The sequence below is a fragment of the Triturus cristatus genome, chromosome 7 (assembly GCF_964204655.1).
Source record: "Triturus cristatus chromosome 7, aTriCri1.1, whole genome shotgun sequence".
Taxonomy (NCBI): Eukaryota; Metazoa; Chordata; class Amphibia; order Caudata; family Salamandridae; genus Triturus; species Triturus cristatus.
In genome coordinates this window covers 14,434,407-14,459,628 of record NC_140590.1, presented here as the reverse complement: position 1 = coordinate 14,459,628, position 25,222 = coordinate 14,434,407, and the positions used below count along the sequence as shown (strand labels likewise).

Below are 25,222 nucleotides of genomic sequence, written 5' to 3'. Positions count from 1 at the left end.
CGGAAGATTGTTGGCCTGGTCATTCCGCGTGACCCGTGGGCCGCCATTTTGTGTTTCATCTCGAGGTCCCTTCGCGATCCCTGGTCTGTTGACTGGTGGGTCCCTGATGGGGTAACTTTGCATTTCCTTGGGCTTTCCTGGTTGTTCCAGACGTGCCCCGACTCCCTACCAAGTGGTGGTTCCAACAGACTTTGCTGGTCTGCACCGAAGCATCTTTGTCGTTTCTGCATGGGTTGCTGTTGCCAAGACTTGTTGTGTCCAATCCGGACACCGACGCAGCAGCACTCGACATCCTTCGTGGGACAGCTCAAATCCAGTCCTGGTCGTCCTCGACGCCTCCTGGACCTCATGCCTGAAGAGTCAAGCTTCACCTCCTTCACCTGAAATCACCCGACATCGGTGGGCATCTGCTCATCGCCTTCCTGGTCACTGGCAAGTGACCCTGACTCTGTCCCCTCAGCTTTGAAGTTCTTCTCATCTTCGATTCAGGCTAGGATCTCTTCGGACACTTCACATCTTCACGACAGCAGCACTTCTTTGCCAGCTCCCACTGAAATCGGTGATGCGACCCGAAACCAAAAGACACCTATGCACCCGGCTTCCCTGGGTGAGGTAACGCGCGTACTCTGGTGCTCCCGTGGGTGCCAGCCCTAGAACGCCCTAAGTCCAAAAGGGTTTGGTCCTGACTCATTTCTAAGTGTCCTTAATCTTTAAAAATCTAACCGCGACTTTCCCCATAGAAGCTAACGGGAGCTCGCTGCTGTGTTCACATACTGCACACGGCCCCCGTGGGTCCCCTGTGTCACTACCTTGGGTGGTTCCTTGGGTTCCCAGCTATTCTACAGGCTCTAGGCCTTGTGTCTAGTTAAGTTGTGTTTCTTATACCACTATTTTAGTATGTGATTTGGCTCGCCCCTGGGCCTGACGTGTATTTGTGCTTTTCTACTTTGGTTATTGAAGTGTAACTTATGTGTTTTGACGTCTAGTCTCATAAAGAGACTAGGAGGGTTTGTTTAGAAATAAATACATATATTTTATATATATACCTGGTGTGGATATCTTTCATTCAGTGACTCAAGAGAATATAGACTGGTAAAACAAGCTGCTTTACATTCCTTTAAGACTTAGGCTGAAGGCTGCTCTCCATACTGCCACTAGGATAGCTTTTAATAAAGGTTGTCTTAAACCTATCACCATAAGGGGTTGTTTGGACTGATACAAGGTGCCCACTATAACTAGTGGACAGCATATATCAGGCCACCTTCTCACATTGGTGTACAGCGTGTGGAATCTGCTATTGTTTTGCCAGATAATCTCAATTGAGTAACTAACTGAAAACCACTAAAGGTACCCTAGGTACATATAATACAAGCTTTAGAATACAGTAAGTTCTACTGAACTAAGAGTTGTGTGTTAAGGGATAGCCCACCCTTTCTACAACTCAAGAGAGTTTAGTAGGCCACACTAGAGTAGGTAGTGCAATACACCACACCACATTAGTAATGTCTTCAAGGCCAGGAACCAGTAGATCCTTGCCAGAAGCCAATGGGCTTCAAGATTCCCAGTATGATAGACTCCCAGTCATGGAACTGAGAGCATTATGTACAACTAGGAAACTGAAGACAGGCAAAAGTCCAACCACCCAGCGTCTCATAGAGGTACTCAGGCTGGATGACTTTAGCAGATCTTTAGGATCAGGTGGGGTAGCCAGAGTGGGTGGGACAGCAACTGAGGAAAGGTCTAGGGGTGAAATTCCCCATGACCTGACCTCTGAGGCTGACCAGGCAGATGACAATGATCTGGACCTGGAACATCCAGCTCCCCTAGACAGTGATTGAAAGGACCAAAATGGACCCCTATTTGTCCCTCCTGGGAGAGTTGGTGGTGGGCCAAGAAGGTCAAGATCTCCCTCAGTGGAGTCTAACCATTCTAACTCATCTGTAGGAACCTCAATCTCCTCTCATAGGAGGGAAACCTCTCAGGAGAGAAGTGAGAGACTGCTTAAGTATGAGAAAGCTTAGCTTGAAATCAGAAGAAAGCAAGTTTCCCTAGATAAGGAGGCCCTAGAGGTCTACAGAGCTAGAAAAAAGTTGGGACTAGAGTCCCATGGTGGCAGCAACATCCCTAGAGATAGGGAGAGGTCTTATGACCATAGAAACCTGAATAAGATTGTCCCTCCCTACCAGAGTGGGGATGACATCCACAAATGGAGAACTGCACTGGAAAGGGCCTGTAAAGTACAAAGGGTTGCCCAGGAGCAGTGTGTAGCAATCTTATGGCTCTCCTTTGCAGACAAACGTAGAGATAAACTCCTCACTGTTAGAGAAGAGGAATCAGATGATTACAACAGTCTGAAGAGTGCCTTAATTAATGGGTTTGGCCTAACCACTGAGCAATACAGGTTAAAGTTCAGGGACACCCAAAAGGCACAGACTCAGGACTGGGTAGACTTTGTAGATTGTGCTACTAAGGCTCTGGAAGGTTGGTTATTGGGCAGTAAAGTGCATGACTATCAAGGATTGTACTATTTGATTATGAGGGAGCAGATCCTTAATAATTGTCAGAATCAGCTCTTGCACCAGTACCTGGTAGACTCAGATCTGACCTCTCCCCAAGAATTGGGAAAGATGGCAGACAAATGGGTCAGAACCAGGGTGAGGCAGAAGGTACAGAACAAAGGTGGTGAACCCAAGAAGCAAGATCCTAAAAACTCTGACAAGGGTGGGGAGAAAGGTAAAGACCAGAAGTCTTCAAAAGGCCCCCAAAAATCTTCTTTAGATGAGGATTCACAGTCTAACAAGGGATAAGACTAATTACATTTGTCGATGCACACGCTATTATAAAGACCATACAACAGCAATTAGAAAAGAACAATATTCTTTCGGGCTTCAGATCTTCTTTAATTTTCAATAAAGTCTTTCAATCCCAAAGCATTTTGTCGCAGTAGGGAATAACCCAGGCGACTTCCTCAGGGCTGGAAGTAATACAAATAACAAATTGGAATCTACAATCTCTGTATACCAAATAAACTTAGAAAGCCTAATGTGCAAACTGGTGTAGAGTGAAATGACTAAGGTGTATATTTAAAACAATTCAAAAACAAAAACAAAACAAAATCAAAACCATATGCAGGAACGTCCTTTTTAAGAGTGCTCAGTTTTACAAAAGGCACACTAATAGCACATTTCTATAGTGTTTATAGCATGCAGTGGTCCATAAATCCATATTCCTTATGTATTTATTAGACCCCATTAAGTACGGTGTCCTTATAGTGTAGATTAGATAATAATAGACCAGTACCTTATTCTTCGTTCAGAACTTCTTTTCTAAAGTATTACAAAAAAATGTATACAACTATTAGCAACTGCAAGAAACATGAGGCCAAACTAATCAATCATACTATTATTTAACCACTGATATCCTAATTGAGCTTACCTCGATAAATTCTCATTCAATTTCCCCAGAGTTCAAAAATTCTTGATAATCATAGACTTTGAGGTAAGATCCCTAAAATTACAAATTCAAAGATCAATTGTAAAAAAGTATAAAAAGTACAAAGTATACCATGCCAATCATCTAAAGTGTTAGCTTTTGTTCCAATGAAAAACTTTCCTCACCTTTATCAGCGAGTAAGGCCTGCACCTCACAATTCCATTTTGTCCACTATAATTGAAGTTTGAGCGTCCTAATTTGAACGTGTTTGATCCACAACAAATAATTAATGTTCCAAAACGAGTTCCCTGAAGTGCCGGGACCTATTAATCAGAACAAAAGCACTGTTCAGAGAAACCGGCTTATATTATTTTAATCACACAAGAAAACGCTCTCAGCATGAAACAAAGTTAAGAACACTCATTATTGCCCATCGGAATAATAATAATATACAATATCCGCAAGCACAGACTTATTCAACTCTTGATAATCTCGCCAACCCGTATACAGGTATCCGTAGGCGGTGAGATTGCAATACCTGCATGTATTTAAGGATATAAACATCTACAAGATGGCTACAACTTTAACCTGATACTAACGCCATCTCGAAAGAATATTAGAAGTACAAAAACTCGCTTCTGCATTTGCTAATAAGTTCACTCTTTAAAATACAAGTGCAAATTAATATGGCAAAACTTAATGTCATGGCACTATCGCAAGATAAATCTTATCCCAGTCCAGGATAAAATTCCGCTACATACAATTATTGCTCCAACAAATTCCCTGAAGTACCGGGACCTATGAATCAGAACAAAGCACTGTTCAGAGGGACCGGCCCATTTTTACCGGTCAAAAAACTATCAGCATAATACAAACTTGCTAAATGGCATTTCTACCGATTAGCAAAAAGAACACTGTCGGCATGGTACAAACTTTCTTACCTCTCAAAATTCCCGCCAACCCGAATACAGGTATCTGTAGGCGGTGAGGTTGCAAAGCCGGTATATATTTATTGGTATAAAAATCGACAAGGTGACTACCAACTTTGGCTAATACTAACGCCATCTTGAAGGGGTGTTAGATGTGTATAAACCCTCTTCCGCTTCAGGTTAACAAATTCTATATTAAAAAACGAGTACAAATTAATATAGCCAACTTCATGTCTTAACAAATATATTACCACCTATCTGATTGTAAATGCGTGTACGCAATGAAATAATTCCCTCGCTTGCAACTATGGGAGCCATCTTGAAAGCGTTTTGAGATTACTCAGAAATGCCTACAAATCCAGTAAAGTTAAACGCGCCACGAAATTAAAAGTAAAGGGAGTAACAAGTATACATTATTCCTTGTTTAGAATATCATTACAAGTGCACTACCACAAAACTTTGCAGTTATATTCATAATGAACATCGACCAAGCAACCATTAACAGTATCACCGATAATCATAATAATTTCATCTAAATAGAAGTAGACGCCGCAGATAAAATACGTCCTCATGTAACTCAAGTTGCATCCTAATTTTCATGTGTATAGTATACTCTAAAGTATTCAGTTATAACAGCACTTACTGAAGCTGCACATAAAAGATTGAATTGCTGTTCTCCATTATCTATTCCCCTAAAAAATACTGTAGTTCTTGGTCATAATTCAGACCTTCCTCGACCGCCCTCAAGCGCATGATCCATTTGGCCTCATGTCTCCGCAGCTGGAGCACTCTATTTCCACCTCGCGGATCTAACTTGACATGCTCTATGCCAAAAAATTGAAATGATTTTGATGGACCCTGTGCTGTACAGTTGTGAACATGTACTGCAATTGGATATCTAGTATCATTCTGTTTCACTGCTCTCATGTGTTCACTGACACGATCTTTTAAAGCTCTAATCGTGCTGCCCACATACATTTTTTCACATTTACAAATGATGACATAGATAACATATTTAGTACTACAATTTATGTTAGTTAAGATGTCATAACTTAAGCCTCTGACATCTTTAAATTGTTTTGTTTTATCTCTTGCGAACTTACACATACCACAATTACCACATTTATAAAAACCTTTACTAAAATGTGTCAACCATGGTTCCTGTTGTTTATTTGTGGGATAACTAGGACTCAATATTAAGCCTAGTGTTTTTCCTCTACGGAATGTGATCTGTGGTTTATCAGTGAGAGATTCTTGCAGTGTCCTATCTGCTTTTAAGATGTGCCAGTGCTTGTTTAAACTCTTATGTAAAATATTACTAATAGGAGTATAGTCAGTAACCATCCTAATAGTTGGTATTTTCAATGGCATAATATGAGTCGGCCTCAAAGTAAATGTTCTGGAAATCTTAAGAGCCCTTTCTTTGGCTTTAGTAATATCCTGTATGGGATAACCCCTATTAATAAATCTTCTTTCGATATCATCGATGCATTACTTGAATTGATTATCTTCACTGCAGTTACGGCGGGCCCTCATCATTTCACCGAAAGGAATAGCTTTCTTCTGGTGTCTGGGATGTGCGCTGTCTGCATGCAAAACCGCATTGCAAGAAGTAGGTTTCCGATACATGTTACTATGGATCTTATTGTCTTTTACATATAATTCCACATCTAGGAACACAAATTTGCACATTGGGCTTTCTAAGTTTATTTGGTATACAGAGATTGTAGATTCCAATTTGTTATTTGTATTACTTCCAGCCCTGAGGAAGTCGCCTGGGTTATTCCCTACTGTGACGAAACGCGTTGGGAGTGGAAAACTTTATTAAAAATTAAAGAAGATCTGAAGCCCGAAAGAATATTGTTCTTTTCTAATTACTGTTGTATGATCTTTATAATAGCGTGTGCATCCACAAATGTAATTAGTCGTATCAATCTTTGATTGAGCTATTAGGGGATTGGGGTGGTATTCCCCGAGTCTGATAGCACCGCAGAAATTTGATTTAGAGTCAGTTATATATTTTGTGGATTCTTGTTGGAGCACTAGGTTTCTCCCTTACACCCAATCCTATATTCTAACAAGGGATAAGGCCAGAAGAAACTTTGGTGCAAAATCTGTAAACAGAACACTCACTGGACCAGTGACTGCACCAAGTTCAAAGAATCTACTCCAGCCACCATTGCCCCTAAGGCAACTGTTCCCCCTAGTACAGCTACAATAGGTGGTGGTAATGTTCAGAATAAGGGTGTAGTAGGGTTGACCCTGGGTTCTGAGATGGACTCTGACCTAGTCAGAGTTCCAACTCAGGCTGTGTTAGTCTGTGATGGGTGCATGAATATGTCCCCCTTTGTGAGTCCCAGTAATCTGGCAAATACAGACAACAGCCTTTAATAAATGGAGTAGAGGCTTGGGCATTCAGGGACACTGGAGCAAGTCTCACAATGGTGACAAATGATCTTGTGGATGGTGGGCAGATTATACTTGGTGAAATGTACAAGGTGACCAATGCTAGCAATGATTTAGAGAAGGTGTGCAGTTCCTGTGAGGACGTGGGGGAAGACAGGTCTTTCTTTGTGATGCCCTCACACACCCCGAGAGGTGTCATGCTTCATCATTGGGCGGGTGCCCCTCGTCAGGCCAGCGCTGCAATGCCTGACAGGCTCCCGAAACCGGGGCTCTTTGCCGGGGATCTTTTGAAGAAGAAGCCGTAAGGTGCGTGTGAGTGTGGGGGATGGGTAGTGCACAATGAGGTGAAACAAGTTAAAATAGGTATAGAGCAGTCCTCTTAAATCAAATTTTAATAGAAATAGGTAGCTCTGGCCTAATTAAAAACCAAGGGGCATATCATCAAGCCTCGGAGATAAAATTGTCACCGCTTTAGCATCCGTTTTTGGCCTAGCCTAGCTGCTTCCTCTCTAAAATGATTTGCATGTACATTAGGTACATATCTAATTGGATTCTGGAGTGCCTTATAAGCCCCAAGTATTTGGTATACTATGTACCCAGGGCATAGGTACTCCAATGGCCTACCAGGGGCTGAAGCATGTATTATGCCACCCCTGGAAAGCCACCCAAAATGACACCACTGGTCTGCTACTGCAGCCTGTGTAAGGTGGTGCATGCACCCCTTACTGAGATATAGGTTCACTATATCTCACCATATGCCCACATATAAACCTATAAGTAACCTTGGGCGGCCAACTACGCTACGCTCGCTTAGTTTGCGTAGTTTGTGCTACTTCGCACTACGCGAATTGCATGTAGCACAGTGCAAAAACTCGTAGTGTAGCGTAGTTGGCATTTTTTGCTCGCTCGCTGTCCTCAATGCCAAGTTGGCGACCGCGAGCGAGCAAAATGATATCCCGGCAAGACTTTTTCCTCGTTCGCGATCAGCAACATCAAGTTGGTGATCGCGAGCGTGGAAAATAAACCTCCCGGCGAGATTCTTAACGCAGGGAGGTCAGGTTTCTCATTGCGAGTGGTCACGTATGCTTGCGACCGCTTGCGATGAGAAACTACCAGTACGGGTTGAGAAATCGAGCGGCAGAAAACGACAGCTCGCACTGTGCGAGATGCCGTTTTCAATGATTTCACAGTGCGGACAAGCAGCCGGCACTGTGCAATCATCCCGAACAGCGCACTAGGCAGTTCGCGTAGAGCTACGCATATCTCACGTAGTGCAAAATGCACTTCGCATAGCTACACGTAGCGCTACTACGCAAATTACGCCCAGGGTTACCTATTAATCACTCCTATGGCAGGCCTTATCAATCCTGAAGGCAGAGTGCTTGGTTCTTAAGTGAGAGGGTGCCTCTGCATGAGCAGAGGCCCTCTGCAGCGTTCGGAGACCCTTTTCTGATTCTGTTGGTAGTGCAGCTTGACCATGTACTCTTAAGTGCATTATAACCAAACGGTAAATGCTAACTTTGGACTGGCTGCACGGAAACATGTCATGTTTGGTGTCAAACACCTTGGAATCATACCCCCACACCAGTAACTGGTGTGGGAGTATGATCCCACCCTTCTAGAGGGAGAGACATGACAGCACTGGTATACCCAGTAGGAACTTAATAGAGCCCTGGCATCACAAAATGGATGCTGCAGCCACAGACACGGGTCCCGCCTCCTGCTGCTGACCGAAACATCGGCAGTGGAGGCCTGGACAATAAGTTTCCTGTCACAGGGAGGTGGTGTTTTTTGGGGCTGGGTGGGAGCACTCTCTGAGTGCTTTGAAGTCCTGCACTGGGGGCACATTTGGTGTCCCTGTGCATAGTCCAGCTCAAACCGGTTCAGGGGTTCCAGCCCCTGCTCTGGCGCGAAACTGGACAAAGGAAATGGGTGTAGCCACCCCTCTTTCCAAACCCTCCCATGGGTGGGTCCCCAGAGTATGTCCATCCCCCTACCTTAGTATAAGTATGGGACCCCTGTCCTTAGGACTTTAGATTACCCTGGACGAAACTCTGATGCTGGATCCTGGACCTTCGACGCTCTGCTCAAGACCAGAGGAATGAAGAAATCTCCCTTGGGGTCAATGAGTGACTCCCCTGCTTGGCAGGCAACAACTAAGCAATTTGCCGGTCTGCATCCTTGAAGCTCCCGCCGGACTCCGAAGTATTTGCAACCCAGGAAGAGGATTTCCAGACATCTCAGAGCCCGATCCGAGTCTCCAGCAAAGCTGAGACCAGCAGCCCTCGTGAGTAGCGTGGAACCGGAACTCCTGGTCACAGGGCATTTTTGCAAGTGCATTGACTTCTCAACGTCTCTTGAAGTTGTGCTTGGGCTGACTTGTAGCTCCCGCCTCGAGCACTGAATCCACCAAAGATTGTCAGCCTGGTCTTTCCGAGTGACAAGTGGGCTGCCATTTTGTGTTTCATCTCGAGGTCCCTTCGTGATCCCTGGTCCGTTGACTGGTGGGTCCCTGAGGGGGTAACTTTGCATTTCCTTGGGCTTTCCTGGTTGCTCCAGATGTGCCCAGACTCCCAACCAAGTGGTGAGTTCCACAGATCTTGCTGGTCTGCACTGAAGCATCTTACTCGTTCCTGCGTGGGTTGCTGTTGCCAAGTCTTGTTGTGTCCAATCCGGGCACTAATGCTGCAGCGCTCGACATCCTTTATGGGCAGCTCGAATCCAGCTCCTGGTCATCCTCGACGCCTCCTGGACCTCGTGGCTGAAGTGTCAAGCTTCACCTCCTTCACCTGAAATCGCCTGACATCGGTGGGCATCTGCTGATTGGCTTCCTGGTCACTGGCAAGTGACCCAGACTCTGTACCCTCTGCTTTCAGGTTCTTCTCATCTTCGATCCAGGCTTGGATCTCTTCGGACACTTCGCATCTTCACGGCAGCAGCACTTCTTCACCAGCTCCCATTGAAATTGACGTCACGACCCGACACCAAAAGACACCTATGCACCCGGCTTCCCTGGGTGAGGTAACAAGAGTACTCCGGTGCTCCCATGGGTGCTAGTCCTAGAACTTCCTAAGTCCAAAAGGGTTTGGTCCTGACTCCTTTCTAAGTGTCTCTAATCTTTAAAAATCTAACCGCGACTTTCCCCATAGAAGCTAAGGGGAGCTCGTGGCTGTGTTCACACACTGCACACGGCCCCTGTGGGTCTCCTGTGTCACTACCTTGGGTGGTTCCTTGGTGTCCCAGCGATTCTGCAGGCTCTGATACCACTATTTTAGTATATGGTTTGACTCGCCCCTAGGGCCTGATGTTTATTTGTGCTATTTTACAGTGATTATTGAAGTGTAAGTTATGTGTTTTTACCTCTAGTCTCATAAAGAAACTAGGAGGGTGTGTTTAGTGATAAATACATATATTTTATATATATACCTGGTGTGGATATCTTTCATTTAGTGACTCAAGATATTATAGACTGGTAAAACAAGCTGCTTTACATTCCTTTAAGCTTTTAATAAAGGTTGTCTTAAACCTATCACCATAAGGGGTTGTTTGGACTGATACAAGGTGCCCACTAGAACTAGTGGACAGCATATATCAGGCCACCTTCTCACACTTTCCACTAGCAGTACCTCTGTCCCCTCCCATCTCTATCCCAGACAGACTGACCTCTCACCCCTTCACCAGCTCCATCTCCCCGTGTCACCTCCCCCACTACCTCACATAGGCTGACTTCTCACCCTTTCCACTTGCTCTTCCTACCTCCCCCTCTGTCCCATCTCCTACTGCCTCAGGCCCCCACTACCTCAGACAGACTGACACCTCACCCCTTCACCAGCCCCACCTCCCCCTGTGTACCCCGCAGTACCCCAGACAGACTGACCTCTCACTCCTTCGCCAGCTCCACCTCCCCCCATGTCCCCCCTCTACCTCACATAAGCTGACCTCTCACCCCTTCAACAGCTCCACCTCCCCCATGTCCCTCCCCACTACTTCACATATGCTGACCTCTCACCCCTTCAACAGCTCCACCTCCCCCGTGTCTCCTCCACCACCACCCCAGACTGACTGACCTCTCACTCCTCTCACTAGCTCCTCCCCCTCCCTTCTCATGTACCCCGAGGGCTTGTCCCCTTTACAGCCTGTGCTGATAGCCAGCCGTGTTCACCACACACATGGGCACTGCCATGGGGCACAGTCTTTGCTGCTCTGATGACATCACATCCATGTTTTGCAGAGCGCACTGAGTGTCTTCTGGGGGCAAACTTGAATTGAGGCTGTTTCCAAATAATGCCTTTGGTATCCTGACAAAATAGAATAGTTCATAAGTTTATCAGCAGAGATCCTTTAAAATGTATATACCATCTCCTTTATAACGCACCCACTGGGCTGGAGCGCCCCTTCTGCCCCCCCCCCCCCAGTCTCTGCTTTCGTTCTCACACTGGGTGGATGGCTGCTGAGCTGTGTTCTGAGGGACTCACTCACCTCCTGTACCTTATTCCCCCAGAGTCTTCCCCACCCTCTGAAGTCCACTCGGACTGGACTTTCACAGTGGGGGTGTCCATAGGGGCGGTGTTCGTCGCCGCCCTCCTCATCACTGGCGCGGTTCTTCTTTACAAGAGATGGGGGTCTGGACCCCGACTCCACAGAGAAACAACGACTGGTGAGTCTGAGAATATGTTTGATGACACCAGGAGGAGGCTGACATCACCTGACGTCTGCGCATGCTCTCTTCCAGGCGTGAACATGTATGTGAGCAGCACGTGGACAGAGGGACCAGGCAACTACTATGAAGACGTCGGCAGAGGCTCCCAGGCTGCACCTGTAAGTAACATCTTGTGTTGGTTGAAGTGACGTCACACAACTTCACAGCTGCCAAACATGGCATTTCTTGGCCTCTGGGTGCTTCATGTACGCATACAAATGTTGTTGCTCACATCACATCACGACCTAAACAGTGTGAGGACACATTGTGATCTGTGAGCTCTCCTGTCGCCTGACAGGAGCAGTACGACTGGGCACATGACTGTGCCCATGCGAGGAGCTTGAAGGTGTGGTGCACAAGTGGTACCACCATTGGACTGTGGCTGAAGGGGGGGGTTTGTGCCGTGCTAGTGTCGCTGGTGGCGCGTCAACTGCTTCAACAAGTGGAAATATTCAAGAGGGTTCTGGGCCCGTCGCAATGTTTTCTTTTAGCAGCGTTTTCTGTCCCTATTACCCTGTCATGCCCAGTTGTGCCCTGCAGACTTCTCAGTCTCTACACTGCCATCGCCCTGGCCCGCCGAGTCGCCCGACCTGCTCCCGACATAATGAGCATGAGCAGCAGTGTGTGCGGCTTGTAAAGTAATCCTGGGCATCCAGGCGCTACGACCGCACATGCCACGGGTCGCCCTGAAGACTAAGCACAGACACTAAGGGCCAGGCTGAGCTACATTTGGGGCCTGCAGGAGCTGATGAGAGCAGCCGAAGGCAAACCGGGGTGAAGGAAGGGGAGAGCAACCCTGGCCCAGGAGTAGCTGAGCAAGACAGAGAGGAGTCCAAAGGCAGCTGGTTCTACAACTGAGAGGTGAGTGCATCCCCTTGGTGAGTGCTCTCTGTACTCCCTGTGTGCGTTTTCGTGGGGCCCACTTACCTAACTTAGCAATTTCTACAAGGCTGCGTGAAGCCCCCCTGTGTAGCTTTTCATTGCCTTGTAGATATAGATGTGAGGCAACGCAGCACAAGTCTGCGCTGTCTCACACTACGATGGTGAGGCGTACCATGGGAGTTATGGTGGGTGTTCCCACGTGGCCTATGACATATTCCCAGATCTACACCAAGCTGTAAACATGAGAATGCGTCAAAAGCATATTTCTCCCCAGGGGAGGCGTAGGGGAGGCGCAATGAGGATAAATAGCATTATTTCTGCTTGTGTTTCCCCCCATAGATTGTTTTTGTGCAGGAAAGTGTCTCTTGCTGTAAAAAAAACAACAATAAAAAAAATCAGCCCTCCAACGCAGACGCCCTTACACCATGGTGTAAAGGTGCCTGCGTTGGTGCGAAGCAGCCCTTTGTGCGCCAGCGGAAGGAGAGAGGACAGGAATGCTTCATATCTCATAGATATGATCCATTCCTGCCCTTTTCTTTTGGCGTAGGGCAGTGCAGCAGGAGGCTTGCGGTGCTGCCCTATGCCACATACATGAGGCCTTCAGGTTTTTCAGCTGAGATTTGCATCGCAAATGACTTAACTTGTTGCGGTGCCGTACTCCCTTTGGCTAGGCACTGTGGAGTGGCTAATGAGCACGCAACACTGGACAGTTCATTTGCATTGCAAAAGAGGCCGCTCAGGGATGCAGACTGCACAGAGAAGCCTTAACCGCACATTTTGGTGGGACGGGGGAAGGGGGGATGAGCTTGCATGAATGTGTGACACGCCTGTGCTACCCATCATCTCTTTGAAATTTAGTGCGCGCTGCAGTAAACTGCGCTCCGCCGGCAGTTGGTGGAGTTTTTGCTGAACTCTGTGCTCCAAGTGGACACCCACCCCTACTTATGTGTAAATGCTGCGTGTGCATGTGCTACACGTGAGTTGGGGACACGGTTGGAGAATGAACGGTCATAAATAAGTAGTCATCCTTGTCTCGACAGTTGCATCTCAATATCAGAACCAGCCATAGGGCTGATCATCTTTCAGATTTCTCTCGGACACAATTGTCAGCCGCCATTCAAGAGACATGCAAGATAAGTGGCTATATGGAAAGAAGTAAGTGATATACATTTTTATCTTACAAGGTCACCCTCTTGCTGACTCGTTCCTCTCTTCCTTACAGAATCAGCACCTGGAAGAAAATTCTATTTATACAGTAAGAAAATTATTCCCTTTGTGGTAGTGAATGATTCCCGCTTCATGAGTCAGGACACCTCCCCATAGACAGCGTGTTGCGATGGGAATGACCCCTGCGTTCTGTACACTCGCGTCATCTGCCCTGAGTAGTCGCATGCGAGTACCTGGTATCCTGTTTTGTTTTTTTCTGTATTTGGCTCCAGCTTCATATTTGTGAATTCCTTGACCTGTCCTTTGATATGAGTCCAGTTTTGGACCCGCCCTGTACTTAGAGAGGTGCATAAATCATGCTCTCCATAGTGACAAGGGACTACTGTCCCTGACCACGGTTCAAGTGTGTAGGGTGTGGTGTTAGTGTACAGTGTTTTATAGTGGTCCTGGTGCAACTAGACCATTTTATCTGTGCTACAGGAGGGGTGGCCTTCTGGCCCACGCGTGCAACATTCTACTGCTACAGGTAACTTTGGATCCCTGTGATAATATCCCAGGTTATTGAGTGTGTGTATATATACATGTGTGCACCTTGTGTGTTGCACACATTGTGTATGTCTGAGTGGCCCATTTTGGAAGCCCTTGGGCTTCTTGAGTGCAAAGGATGCTGAGGTTACTTTCCAAAGACAGTGGACCTGTTCTGCGGACATACCTGTGACTGGCGGGGGTGGGGGTACCCTTAGAAATCCAATTAGGTCCTTCTGCTGCTGAGAGCTGTGATAAGACTCCCTCAATACTGCCACTCTGTGGATGGTGGCGTGAGGGGTGGCACTGCAGTTCCTGTTGTCCGAGTGTGAAGGGTCATTTAGGAAGGGGTCAGCTTTTTCTCTCTCTCCTGATCACTGTCATGTGTGGCTGTCATGCCACGTGCAGATGCACACACCTCCTTGTGCCTCCGCTGTGGGTGCTCGAGCCTGGAAGCCACCTGAGGAGGATAACTCTAGACAAAGGCAGAGGCTGGAAAACAGTGTGAGAAGGACACATGAAAGAAGGACACATGAAAGAAGAACCGACCCAAACAGAGTGAGAAGTACACATGAGAGAAGAACTGACCCAAACAGTGTGAGAAGGACACATGAAAGAAGGACCGACCCAAACAGTGTGAGAAGGACACATGAAAGAAGAACCGACCCAAACAGTGTGAAAAGGACACATGAAAGAAGAACCGACCCAAACAGTGTGAGAAGGACACATGAAAGAAGAACCGAACCAAACAGTGTGAGGACACATGAAAGAAGAACCGAACCAAACAGTGTGAGAAGGACGCATGAAGGAAGAACTGACCCAAACAGTGTGAAAAGGACACATGAAAGAAGAACCGACCCAAACAGTGTGAGAAGGACACATGAAAGAAGAACCAAACCAAACAGTGTAAGGACACATGAAAGAAGAACCAAACCAAACAGTGTGAGAAGGACACATGAAGGAAGAACTGACCCAAACAGTGTGAGAAGGACACATGAAGGAAGAACCGACCCAAACAGTGTGGAAAGGACACATTGAGAAGGACACATGAAGGAAGGACTGACCCAAACAGTGTGAGAAGGACACATGAAAGAAGAACCGAAGGACACATGAAAGAAGAACCGACCCACACAGTCTGAGAAGGACACATGAAAGAAGAACCGAAGGACACATGAAAGAAGAACCGACCCAAACAGTGTGAGAAGGACACATGAAAGAAGAACCGACCCAGCCAGTGTGAGAAGGACACATAAAAGAAGAACCAACCCACACAGTGTGAGAAGGACACATGAAAGAAGAACCGAAGGACACATGAAAGAAGAACCGACCCAAACAGTGTGAGTAGGACACATGAAACAAGAACTGACCCAAACAGTGTGAGAAGGACACATGAAAGAAGAACCAACCCACACAGAGTGAGAAGGACACATGAACAAAGAACCTGTCCAAACCGTGTGAGAAGGACACATGAAACAAGAACTGACCCACACAGTGTGAGAAGGACACATGAAATAAGAACCAACCCAAACAGAGTGAGAAGGACACATGAACGAAGAACCTGTCCAAACCGTGTGAGAAGGACACATGAAACAAGAACCGACCCACACAGTGTGAGAAGGACACATGAAAGAAGAACCAAAGGACACATGAAAGGAGAACCGACCCAAACAGTGTGAGAAGGACACATGAAAGAAGAACCGACCCAAACAGTGTGAGAAGGACACATGAAATAAGAACCAACCCAAACAGAGTGAGAAGGACACATGAACGAAGAACCTGTCCAAACCGTGTGAGAAGAATACATGAAAGAAGAACCGACCCAAACAGTGTGAGAAGGACACATTGAAGACACATGAAGGAAGAACCAACCCAAACAGTGTGAGAAGGACACATGCAAGAAGAACCGACCCAAACAGTGTGAGAAGGACACATGAAAGAAGAACCGACCCGAACAGTGTGAGAAGTACTCATGAAATAAGAACCTGTCCAAACCGTGTGAGAAGCATAAATGAAAGAAGAACCGACCCAAACAGTGGGAGAAGGACACATTGAGGACACATGAAGGAAGAACCGACCCAAACAGTGTGAGAAGGACACATGAAAGCAGAACTGACCAAAACAGTGTGAGAAGGACACATGAAAGAAGAACCGACCCAAACGGTGTGAGAAGGACACATGAAAAAAGAACCAACCCAAACAGTGTGAGAAGGACACAAGAAAGAAGAACCGACCCAAATGGTGTGAGGACACATGACGGAAGAACCAACCCAAACAGTGTGAGAAGGACACATGCAAGAAGAACCAACCCAAACAGTGTGAGAAGGACACATGAAAGAAGAACCAACCCAAACAGTGTGAGAAGGACACATGAAGGAAGAACAGACCCAAACAGTGTGCGAGGGACACAAGAAAGAAGAAACGACCCAAATAGTGTGAGAAGGACACATGATGGATGAACCGACCCAAACAGTGTGAGTAGGACACATGAAAGAAGAACTGACCCAAACAGTGTGAGAAGGACACATGAAGGAAGAACCGACCCAAACAGTGTGAGAAGGACACATGAAAGAAGAACTGACCCAAGCAGTGTGAGAAGGACACTTTGAGAAGGACACATGAAGGAAGAACCGACCCAAACGGTGTGAGAAGGACACATGAAAGAAGAACCGATCCAAACAGTGTGAGAAAGACACATGAAAGAAGCACTGGCCCAAACAGTGTGAGAAGGACACATGAAAGAAGAACCAACCCAAACAGAGTGAGAAGGACACATGAAAGAAGAACCGGCCCAAACGGTGTGAGAACGACACATGAAAGAAGAACCGACCCAAATGGTGTGAGAAGGACACATGAAAGAAGAACCGACCCAAACGGTGTGAGAAGGACACATGAAGGAAGAACTGACCCAAACAGTGTGAGAAGAACACATGAAAGAAGAACCGACCCAAACAGTGTGAGAAGGACACATTGAGAAGGACACATGAAGGAAGAATTGACCCAAACGGTGTGAGAAGGACACATGAAAGAAGAACCGCTCCAAACAGCGTGAGAAAGACACATGAAAGAAGAACTGGCCCAAACAGTGTGAGAAGGACACATGAAAGAAGAACCAACCCAAACAGAGTGAGAAGGACACATGAAAGAAGAACCAGCCCAAAAGGTGTGAGAACGACACATGAAAGAAGAACCGACCCAAGCAGTGTGTGAAGGAGACATGAAAGAAGAACCGACCCAAATGGTGTGAGAAGGACACATGAAAGAACCGACCCATACGGTGTAAGAAGGACACATGAAAGAAGAACCGACCCAAACGTTGTGAGAAGGACACATTGAGAAGGACACATGAAGGAAGAACCGACCCAACCAGTGTGAGAAGGACACATGAAAGCAGAACTGCCCCAAACAGTGTGAGAAGGACACATGAAAGAAGAACCGATCCAAACAGCGTGAGAAGGACACATTAAAGAAGAACTGGCCCAAACAGTGTGAGAAGGACACATGAAAGAACCAACCCAAACAGAGTAAGAAGGACACATGAAAGAAGAACAAGCGGAAACAGTGTGAGACGGACACATGAAAGAAGAACCACCCAAACAGTGTGAGAAGGTCACATGAAAGAAGAACTGATCCAAAGAGTGTGAGAAGGACACATGAAAGAAGAACTGACCCAAGCAGTGTGAGAAGGACACATTGAGAAGGACACATGAAGGAAGAACCGACCCAAACGGTGTGAGAAGGACACATGAAAGAAGAACCGATCCAAACAGTGTGAGAAAGACACATGAAAGAAGCACTGGCCCAAACAGTGTGAGAAGGACACATGAAAGAAGAACCAACCCAAACAGAGTGAGAAGGACACATGAAAGAAGAACCGGCCCAAACGGTGTGAGAACGACACATGAAAGAAGAACCGACCCAAATGGTGTGAGAAGGACACATGAAAGAAGAACCGACCCAAACGGTGTGAGAAGGACACATGAAGGAAGAACTGACCCAAACAGTGTGAGAAGAACACATGAAAGAAGAACCGACCCAAACAGTGTGAGAAGGACACATTGAGAAGGACACATGAAGGAAGAACTGACCCAAACGGTGTGAGAAGGACACATGAAAGAAGAACCGATCCAAACAGCGTGAGAAAGACACATGAAAGAAGAACTGGCCCAAACAGTGTGAGAAGGACACATGAAAGAAGAACCAACCCAAACAGTGTGAGAAGGACACATGAAAGAGGAACCGAAGGACACATGAAAGAAGAACCGACCCACACAGTGTGAGAAGGACACATGAAAGAAGAACCGAAGGACACATGAAAGAAGAACCGACCCAAACAGCATAAGAAGGACACTTGAAAGAAGAACCAAACTAAACAGTCTGGGAAGGACACATGAAAGAAGAACCGACCCACAAAGTGTGAGAAGGACACATGAAAGAAGAACCAAAGGACACATGAAAGGAGAACCAACCCAAACAGTGTGAGAAGGACACATGAAAGAAGAACCGACCCAAATAGTTAGAGAAGGACACAAGAAAGAAGAACCAACCCAAACAGTGTGAGAAAGACACATGAAAGAAGAACCGAAGGACACATGATAGAAGAACCGACCCAAACAGTGTGAGTAGGACACATGAAACAAGAACCGACCCAAACAGTGTGAGAAGGACACATGAAAGAAGAACCGACCCGAACAGTGTGAGAAGGACACATGAAATAAGAACCAACCCAAACAGAGTGAGAAGGACACATGAACGAAGAACCTGTCCAAACCGTGTGAGAAGGATACATGAAAGAAGAACTGACCCACACAGTGTGAGAAGGACACATGAAAGAAGAACCAAAGGACACATGAAAGGAGAACCGACCCAAACAGTGTGAGAAGGACACATGAAGGAAAAACCAACCCAAACAGTGTGAGAAGGACTCATGAAAGAAGAACCGACCCAAAGATTTTGAGAAGGACTCTGTTAGAAATGGGCTTTCTGGCTGGCTAAGGGGCATGCGCAAAAGCCAGGCAGAAACCACCACTCTAGGCAGGGCAAGGAAGTTACACGCCAAAGATAACCCCTGCTCACCCCCTTGGTAGCTTGGCACGAGCAGGAAGGCTTATCCCGGAGGCAATGTGTAAAGCATTTGCGCATGCACCCAGCAACAACCCAGGCCCACCACAAAAGAAACTCCACACAAGGTTTATATAAAAATAGCCTTTGTATTATCATAACACCTTAGAATAGTACGCACATATTATACACTGTGCCACCTGGCACTAGGCCATATTTACAAGGGATTATTTACACCTGACAGGGCCCACTGGACCACTGTCAGTACCATCACAAATTGAACTTAGTAAATGTAGAATTTAGCATAAACATAGAACACAACCAGTACTACTGGTAATCACTGCACTTAGCATCAGCCTGTAACATAAACCACATTATGCACATTATCCCATTAGGCGCCAAACGCATTGTACGCCAACCTCATCAGCATAAACCCCTTATGCACTTCTCTCACAAGTCTAAACACATTAGACCCTAACCTCCAAAGCATAACTACCTTAGGGAATAATTCTCACTAGCATAAACCATCATATGCGAACCAACCTCATAATCATGAATCACATTTAGAGGCATCAACACAGGGTGCGTAAAAAATACTACAGGAATTACATTTCCTAGTACCAAAATCACATTAGGGCCTGGCGCCCTACGATCCCAACAGACCTACCCTGGCGTACCGGCCATCTCAAACAGGGGCTTAAATGCCTTATGTCCCACATGTCAGGGCGCGCTGGCAAAGCAGCGAAAGTCAAGGGTGCGCCACTGCGCAAGCCTAAACGTTGCAGCTGCCAACTACCTGCTGGGCAGCTGTGAATATCAAAAAGGAGGCCTAAACGGCGGAGCTGGCACTAATTGCTGCGCAGCTGTTGAATCACGATGAGGGCACTGGCACTCACGGTGGCCTTCCAACCCATGTGCCCAAGAACGTTGCAGCTGCCCTCTCGCAAGCGGGGCAGCTGTGAAGGGTGACCACACAACAGGGGAACAAGCCTGGGCCCCTCTGGGCCCGTCTTAAACAATTATGGCCATTGTGGGAGCCACACGGGGCTCTGAGCAATCATGCACTAAAAATAACTTGACCCCCAGCATTGTAGCCATGTAGGCTCTGAAAACCACTATGCCCACGTTGGAGCGGCCCGCTGACAGACGGGGCCGCTCGGACTCTGTGCCTCATCCGGCACACACATGGGAGAGGGCATGTTGGAGCGGCCCACTGCCAAAACGGGGCCGCTCAGAATCTGTGCTCCCAGCAGGCCCCACACGAAGAGCCAACACTTACCGGCTCACTCCTCAATGCGGCGAGACTCTCCTCTTCACCCGGGCCCCCTCCTGGGACCCGGGACTCCTCTCATCATATGCGAGGCTTCCCTCTCCTCACGGGAGCCCCACGACGCAGTTCTTCTCTTCTGGGACGCCCTCCCCCTTCCTTCCGCGAGGCTCCGGAAACTCCGCCCTGCATCAGGCAGCTTCGCCTGACTTCCGGGTCGCGTCTGGCAGCAGCCCGGAGATTTACCCTCTGCACTCGGGCTGCGGCGGTGACCTCTTGTCGGTGCCATAAGCGGGGTGGGCACCCGCCATAGAAATCAAACAAAAAGCGGGGTGGGCACCCGCGAAAGGAAATAAATCAGAAATGCGGCCATGGCGTGGGGTGGCACCCGCTCGATTACGGCAATGTGGGGGGAATACCTATGCTGGGAATTCCCTCCGGAGCGATGGGCAGCTTGACGCTGCGAGGCTCTAGCACTCCCCTCTCCTAGGGGAATTGAAAGAAAAGCGCACACGAGGCGCTATATGCAGTCCCAGTCCTCAAGGCCATGGAATATAAAAAGCAAAGCGCTCACAGGGCGCAAGGAGCCCTAGCCCCAAAAGCACAAGTCCTCAGCAATCAAAAATAATAAGTCCTTAGGAATGAAGGGCAATGCAAGGCCCAGGGAGGCCAGCCCTCCCCTGGGCCCCAGCAGCAGCACGCCCCAGTAGGATCAGCACACTAAACCTTTTCTTGGGGTCACAGCCCCTATATTTATACAACATTTTCTTTGTCACAAACTGTAGGGCAAGGGGAGAACCAGTTAAAATTGGCTCTGGAGCACTTTGTTTTGTTCAGCCCCTCTCCCTATTCACAGGGCAGGCTAGGGACATCAGACGCACCACAGGGGTGGAGCCAGCATTGCTTATGGAAGGCCCAGCCTTATTCAGGTCCCAGGTGCAACTCCTCCCTCCCATCTAGCTGCTGATCTCCCTATTCACCACTGGGCTGACTCACCCTGGCTCCTGGAATTCCCCAGTCCTGTCACTCAAACTCCAGACAGGCAATTCACATCATACAGCACACAGACATGCCAACCTCTAGAAGTGGCACTTCTCCTATAGTTATAATAAATCCGCGCACATCATTGCGCAGCATTTATTCTTGCGAGTTCACACATACTAAACTTGACCCTGCACTCCTCTCACATCAGGAATTACCATGGACACACATATCCCCCATGTATTCCTATGGGAGGGCAGGCCTATCTCACCACATGCACTCAGAGAGCACACGCACTTTACACTGGGCCACAGTGGTAAAGTGCGCAGAGGCCAAAAATCACTACCAATATGTTAGAGAGCTTAATGCAACAAGTTTCGGGGTGAACCTGCCAGAAGGGCCAAGTCCAACACAACCCCCTTCCAGCCAAAACGCAGGGCAGACCAATCACCACCGTGATGGTCTTTCCTGCTTTGGGCGATAGAACACGTACCCGGACCCTCACTGCAGGGACACCCTCCGGTTCTACGCCACTCTGAATCAACGTGGTTCTCTTTGAAAAAAAAAAACTTGCAGGCCCAACTAGGCTACCACACCGGTGCTCCCTAGTTGTCCATGGCCAGGACCAGGCCCTAGGCCACCCAGATACCACTGGTCCTTGCCAAGCACAGAGTGGGGGGCAGTAACCCCTGGCATCCAATAGCCATTCTCCACTCTCCCTCTCAGTGTAGTTCCAAACTACTACTGATCCTTCAACCTAGGGTCCGCACCCTCAGGCTGACCAGAGGTCACGGGCAAGAATACCCCACCCTACCTCTACTTCTGGGGTGCCGCACCCTCCCAGGGAGGCACCCACCAGAACACAACTCTCCCACCAGTTCAGGACCTCTCTCCATCAACTGGTCTACCACCTGGGATCCACGGGGTTAGAGGCAAGGATTCCCTCCCTCTGCACCCCCTTCCACTGTAGAGCAGGGTCTCTTCACTTAAGATGAGCCGCACCTGCCCTCAGGACTACAGCTGCCTTCACGCCCAGATCCGGAAACACCGACTACTGGCTCCCCAACCGAGGGACGTACCCTTTGGTCAGATGCCCGGCGAACCAGGACTTCACGGGGAGCACGCATGCTCCCCGAGGGTGACACATCACTAATGTGTCGTGTGACAGTCTGCCTGGTGCAGATCTCACGACCTCCTGTCCATCTGACAGTGCGTGCAGATTCCCCAGGACAGAAGTGGCATCACCATGGTCACTCAGTGGCGACTCAGCCCGCCCGGCTGGTTCCTGGCCTACTGGTTCCCACTGGGGACTCCCTTCCCCTCTCACCCCTCAATCTGGACTTCTGCACCCTCCAAACTGGAGCAGTACTGCCACACACTAGGACTGCTGGAGCTCTGATTACAGACACTCCGCGTCCTCTAGACACTGGGAGATCTTACACAAGTTGAAAATTAAGTACACACACAGCTCCTTTCTCCCTTCTTGGGCAGTCAGGCAACCGCTGCAGGCCACTTCCCCCAGTTTCAGGGATAGCCTCTCCTTAGTTTCATCTGGTTCCTCTACCCAACAAAAGTTTCTTCTTGGTTCTTAAAGTGATCACACCCAAATGCCTCTTCCGATCCTAGAACACGGGAAGATCCCCCTCAAATGACTTATTAGTACAGACTAGGCTCCCAACCTGGTGTTCCCTGAAGAAACCATCCAGGTCCTGAGACGGGTTGAGGCTCGGAATACGGCCCAGTCGCTCACCTTCCTCACAGGATGTGATGTGGGGCCTGGCAACCCTCTCACTATACCGGGACCTAGCTGGGTTACCCTGAACCTCTTCCACAACTCTGGGCTGGAAGACACCTCAGCCACTCCTTTTGGAATCACTCCCCAATCACCTAACACAGGGCGATCCCCCCAAAAAAAACAGTCCAACCAGACAGACTAGGCACCCAACGTGGTGTTCCTTCTAAGAACCATCCAGTGTCGGAGACAGGTTGAGGCTCGGAATACGGCCCAGTCGCACACCTTCCTCGCAGGACATGATGTGGGGCCTTGCAACCTTTTCATTGTGAGGGCACCTAACTCTGGACATCTTCCACCACCCTGGGTTGGAAGACACCTGCACCATTTCTCTAGGGTCACTCCCCCATGTAAGCTCCTTATTTCAGAAAACTCACACCCAATCGATCAGCGCCACACATCACTCATCCACACTCCCCCCACAAGACTGGTGAGACAGTATCTACTGCCCCTGAATCTCAACCTGCACCCCCCTTACGGGCACCAGGTACCACCCTCTGGGAGCTGGGAATGGGACTTCATGCACTGGACACACACACTTCTGCTGCCACCACTGGATCCCACCCCTACTGGTGAATCCAGAAAACACACTGCACTTAGGGGATGATCTACCCTCCCGAGCTAGTGACTCCATACCAATTAAGTCCCCACTGTAGGCCAACCCAGGAACCAGTGCAATGGCTCAAGAGCAGTCTCTCCTCCAGATTTTCTGGTTTCTGTCCTTGGCAGGACACCCAACTCAAAGTGCACAAGAAACACATTTCCACAGAAATGACACTTAAAACAAACTTAGAACAATAATCCCTTTCCATGTGACTATCTAAAATGCAGAGTTTTGTAGTGTAGCCAGTTGTCACTGTGGTACTGAGCAAATGCAAGTCCTAATCCCACCGCTGATCACCAATGTTAGAAATGAGCTTTCTGGCTGGCTAAGGGGCATGCGCCAAAGCCAGGCAGAAACCACCACTCTAGTCAGGGCAAGGAAGTTACATGCCAAAGATAACCCCTGCTCACCCCCTTGGTAGCTTGGCACGAGCAGTCAGGCTTATACCGGAGGCAAGGTGTAAAGCATTTGTGCACGGACCCAGCAACAACATCCCAGGCCCACCACAAAAGAAACTCCACACAAGGTTATATATAAAAATAGCCTTTGTATTATCATAACACCTTAGAATAGTACGCATATATTATACACTGTGCCACCTGGCACTGGACAATATTTACAAGGGATAATTTACACCTGACAGGGCCCACTGGACCACTGTCAGTACCATCACAAAGTGAACTTAGTAAATGTAGAATTTAGCATAAACATAGAACACAACCAGTACTACTGGTAATCACTTCACTTAGCATCAGCCTGTAACATAAACCACGTTATGCACAGTATCCCATTAGGCGCCAAACACATTGTTCGCCAACCTCATCAGCATAAACACATTATGCACTTCTCTCACAAGTCTAAACACATTAGACCCTAACTTCGTAAGCATAACTACCTTAGGGAATAATTCTCACTAGCATAAACCATCATATGCAAACCAACCTCATAATCATGAATCACATTTAGAGGCATCAACACAGGGTGCGCAAATCATACTACAGGAATTTCATTTCCTAGCACCAAAATCACATTAGGGCCTGGCGCCCTACGATCCCAACAGCCCCCCCCCCTGGCCAACCGGCCATCTCAAACAAGGGCTCAAATGCCCTATGTCCCACATGTCAGGGCGCGCTGGCAAAGCAGTGAAAGTCAAGGGTGCGCCACTGCGCAAGCCTAAACGTTGCAGCTGCCCACTACCTGCTGGGCAGCTGTAAATATCAAAAAGGAGGCCTAAATGGCGCAGCTGGCACTAATTGCTGCACAGCCGTTGAATCACAATGTGGGCACTGGCACTCACGGTGGCCTTCCAACCCATGTGCCCAAGAACGTTGCAGCTGCCCTCTCGCAAGCGGGGCAGCTGTGAAGGGTGACCGCACAACAGGGGAACAAGCCTGGGTCCCTCTGGGGCCGTCTAAAACAATTATGGCCATCGTGGGAGCCACACGGGGCTCTGAGCAATCATGCACTAAAAATAACTTGA

At 47.9% G+C, this 25,222-nt stretch overlaps 1 protein-coding gene across 5 annotated transcripts in view; it reads left to right on the top strand.

Annotated features, from left to right (window-relative positions):
* Positions 1 to 25,222, top strand: part of LOC146808688 (uncharacterized) — a 170,526-nt gene that overhangs the window by 127,592 nt on the left and 17,712 nt on the right. For 4 of the 5 annotated variants that reach the window (XM_085615491.1, XM_085615493.1, XM_085615494.1 and 1 more), the window contains exons 4-5: positions 11,269 to 11,424; positions 11,500 to 11,585. In XM_085615491.1, the coding sequence (XP_085471617.1) occupies positions 11,269 to 11,424; positions 11,500 to 11,585 (242 nt within the window). Of the gene's footprint in view, positions 1 to 11,268; positions 11,425 to 11,499; positions 11,586 to 13,570; positions 13,604 to 25,222 lie in introns of all 5 variants that reach the window. The other variant, XM_085615492.1, reaches the window with a different exon arrangement.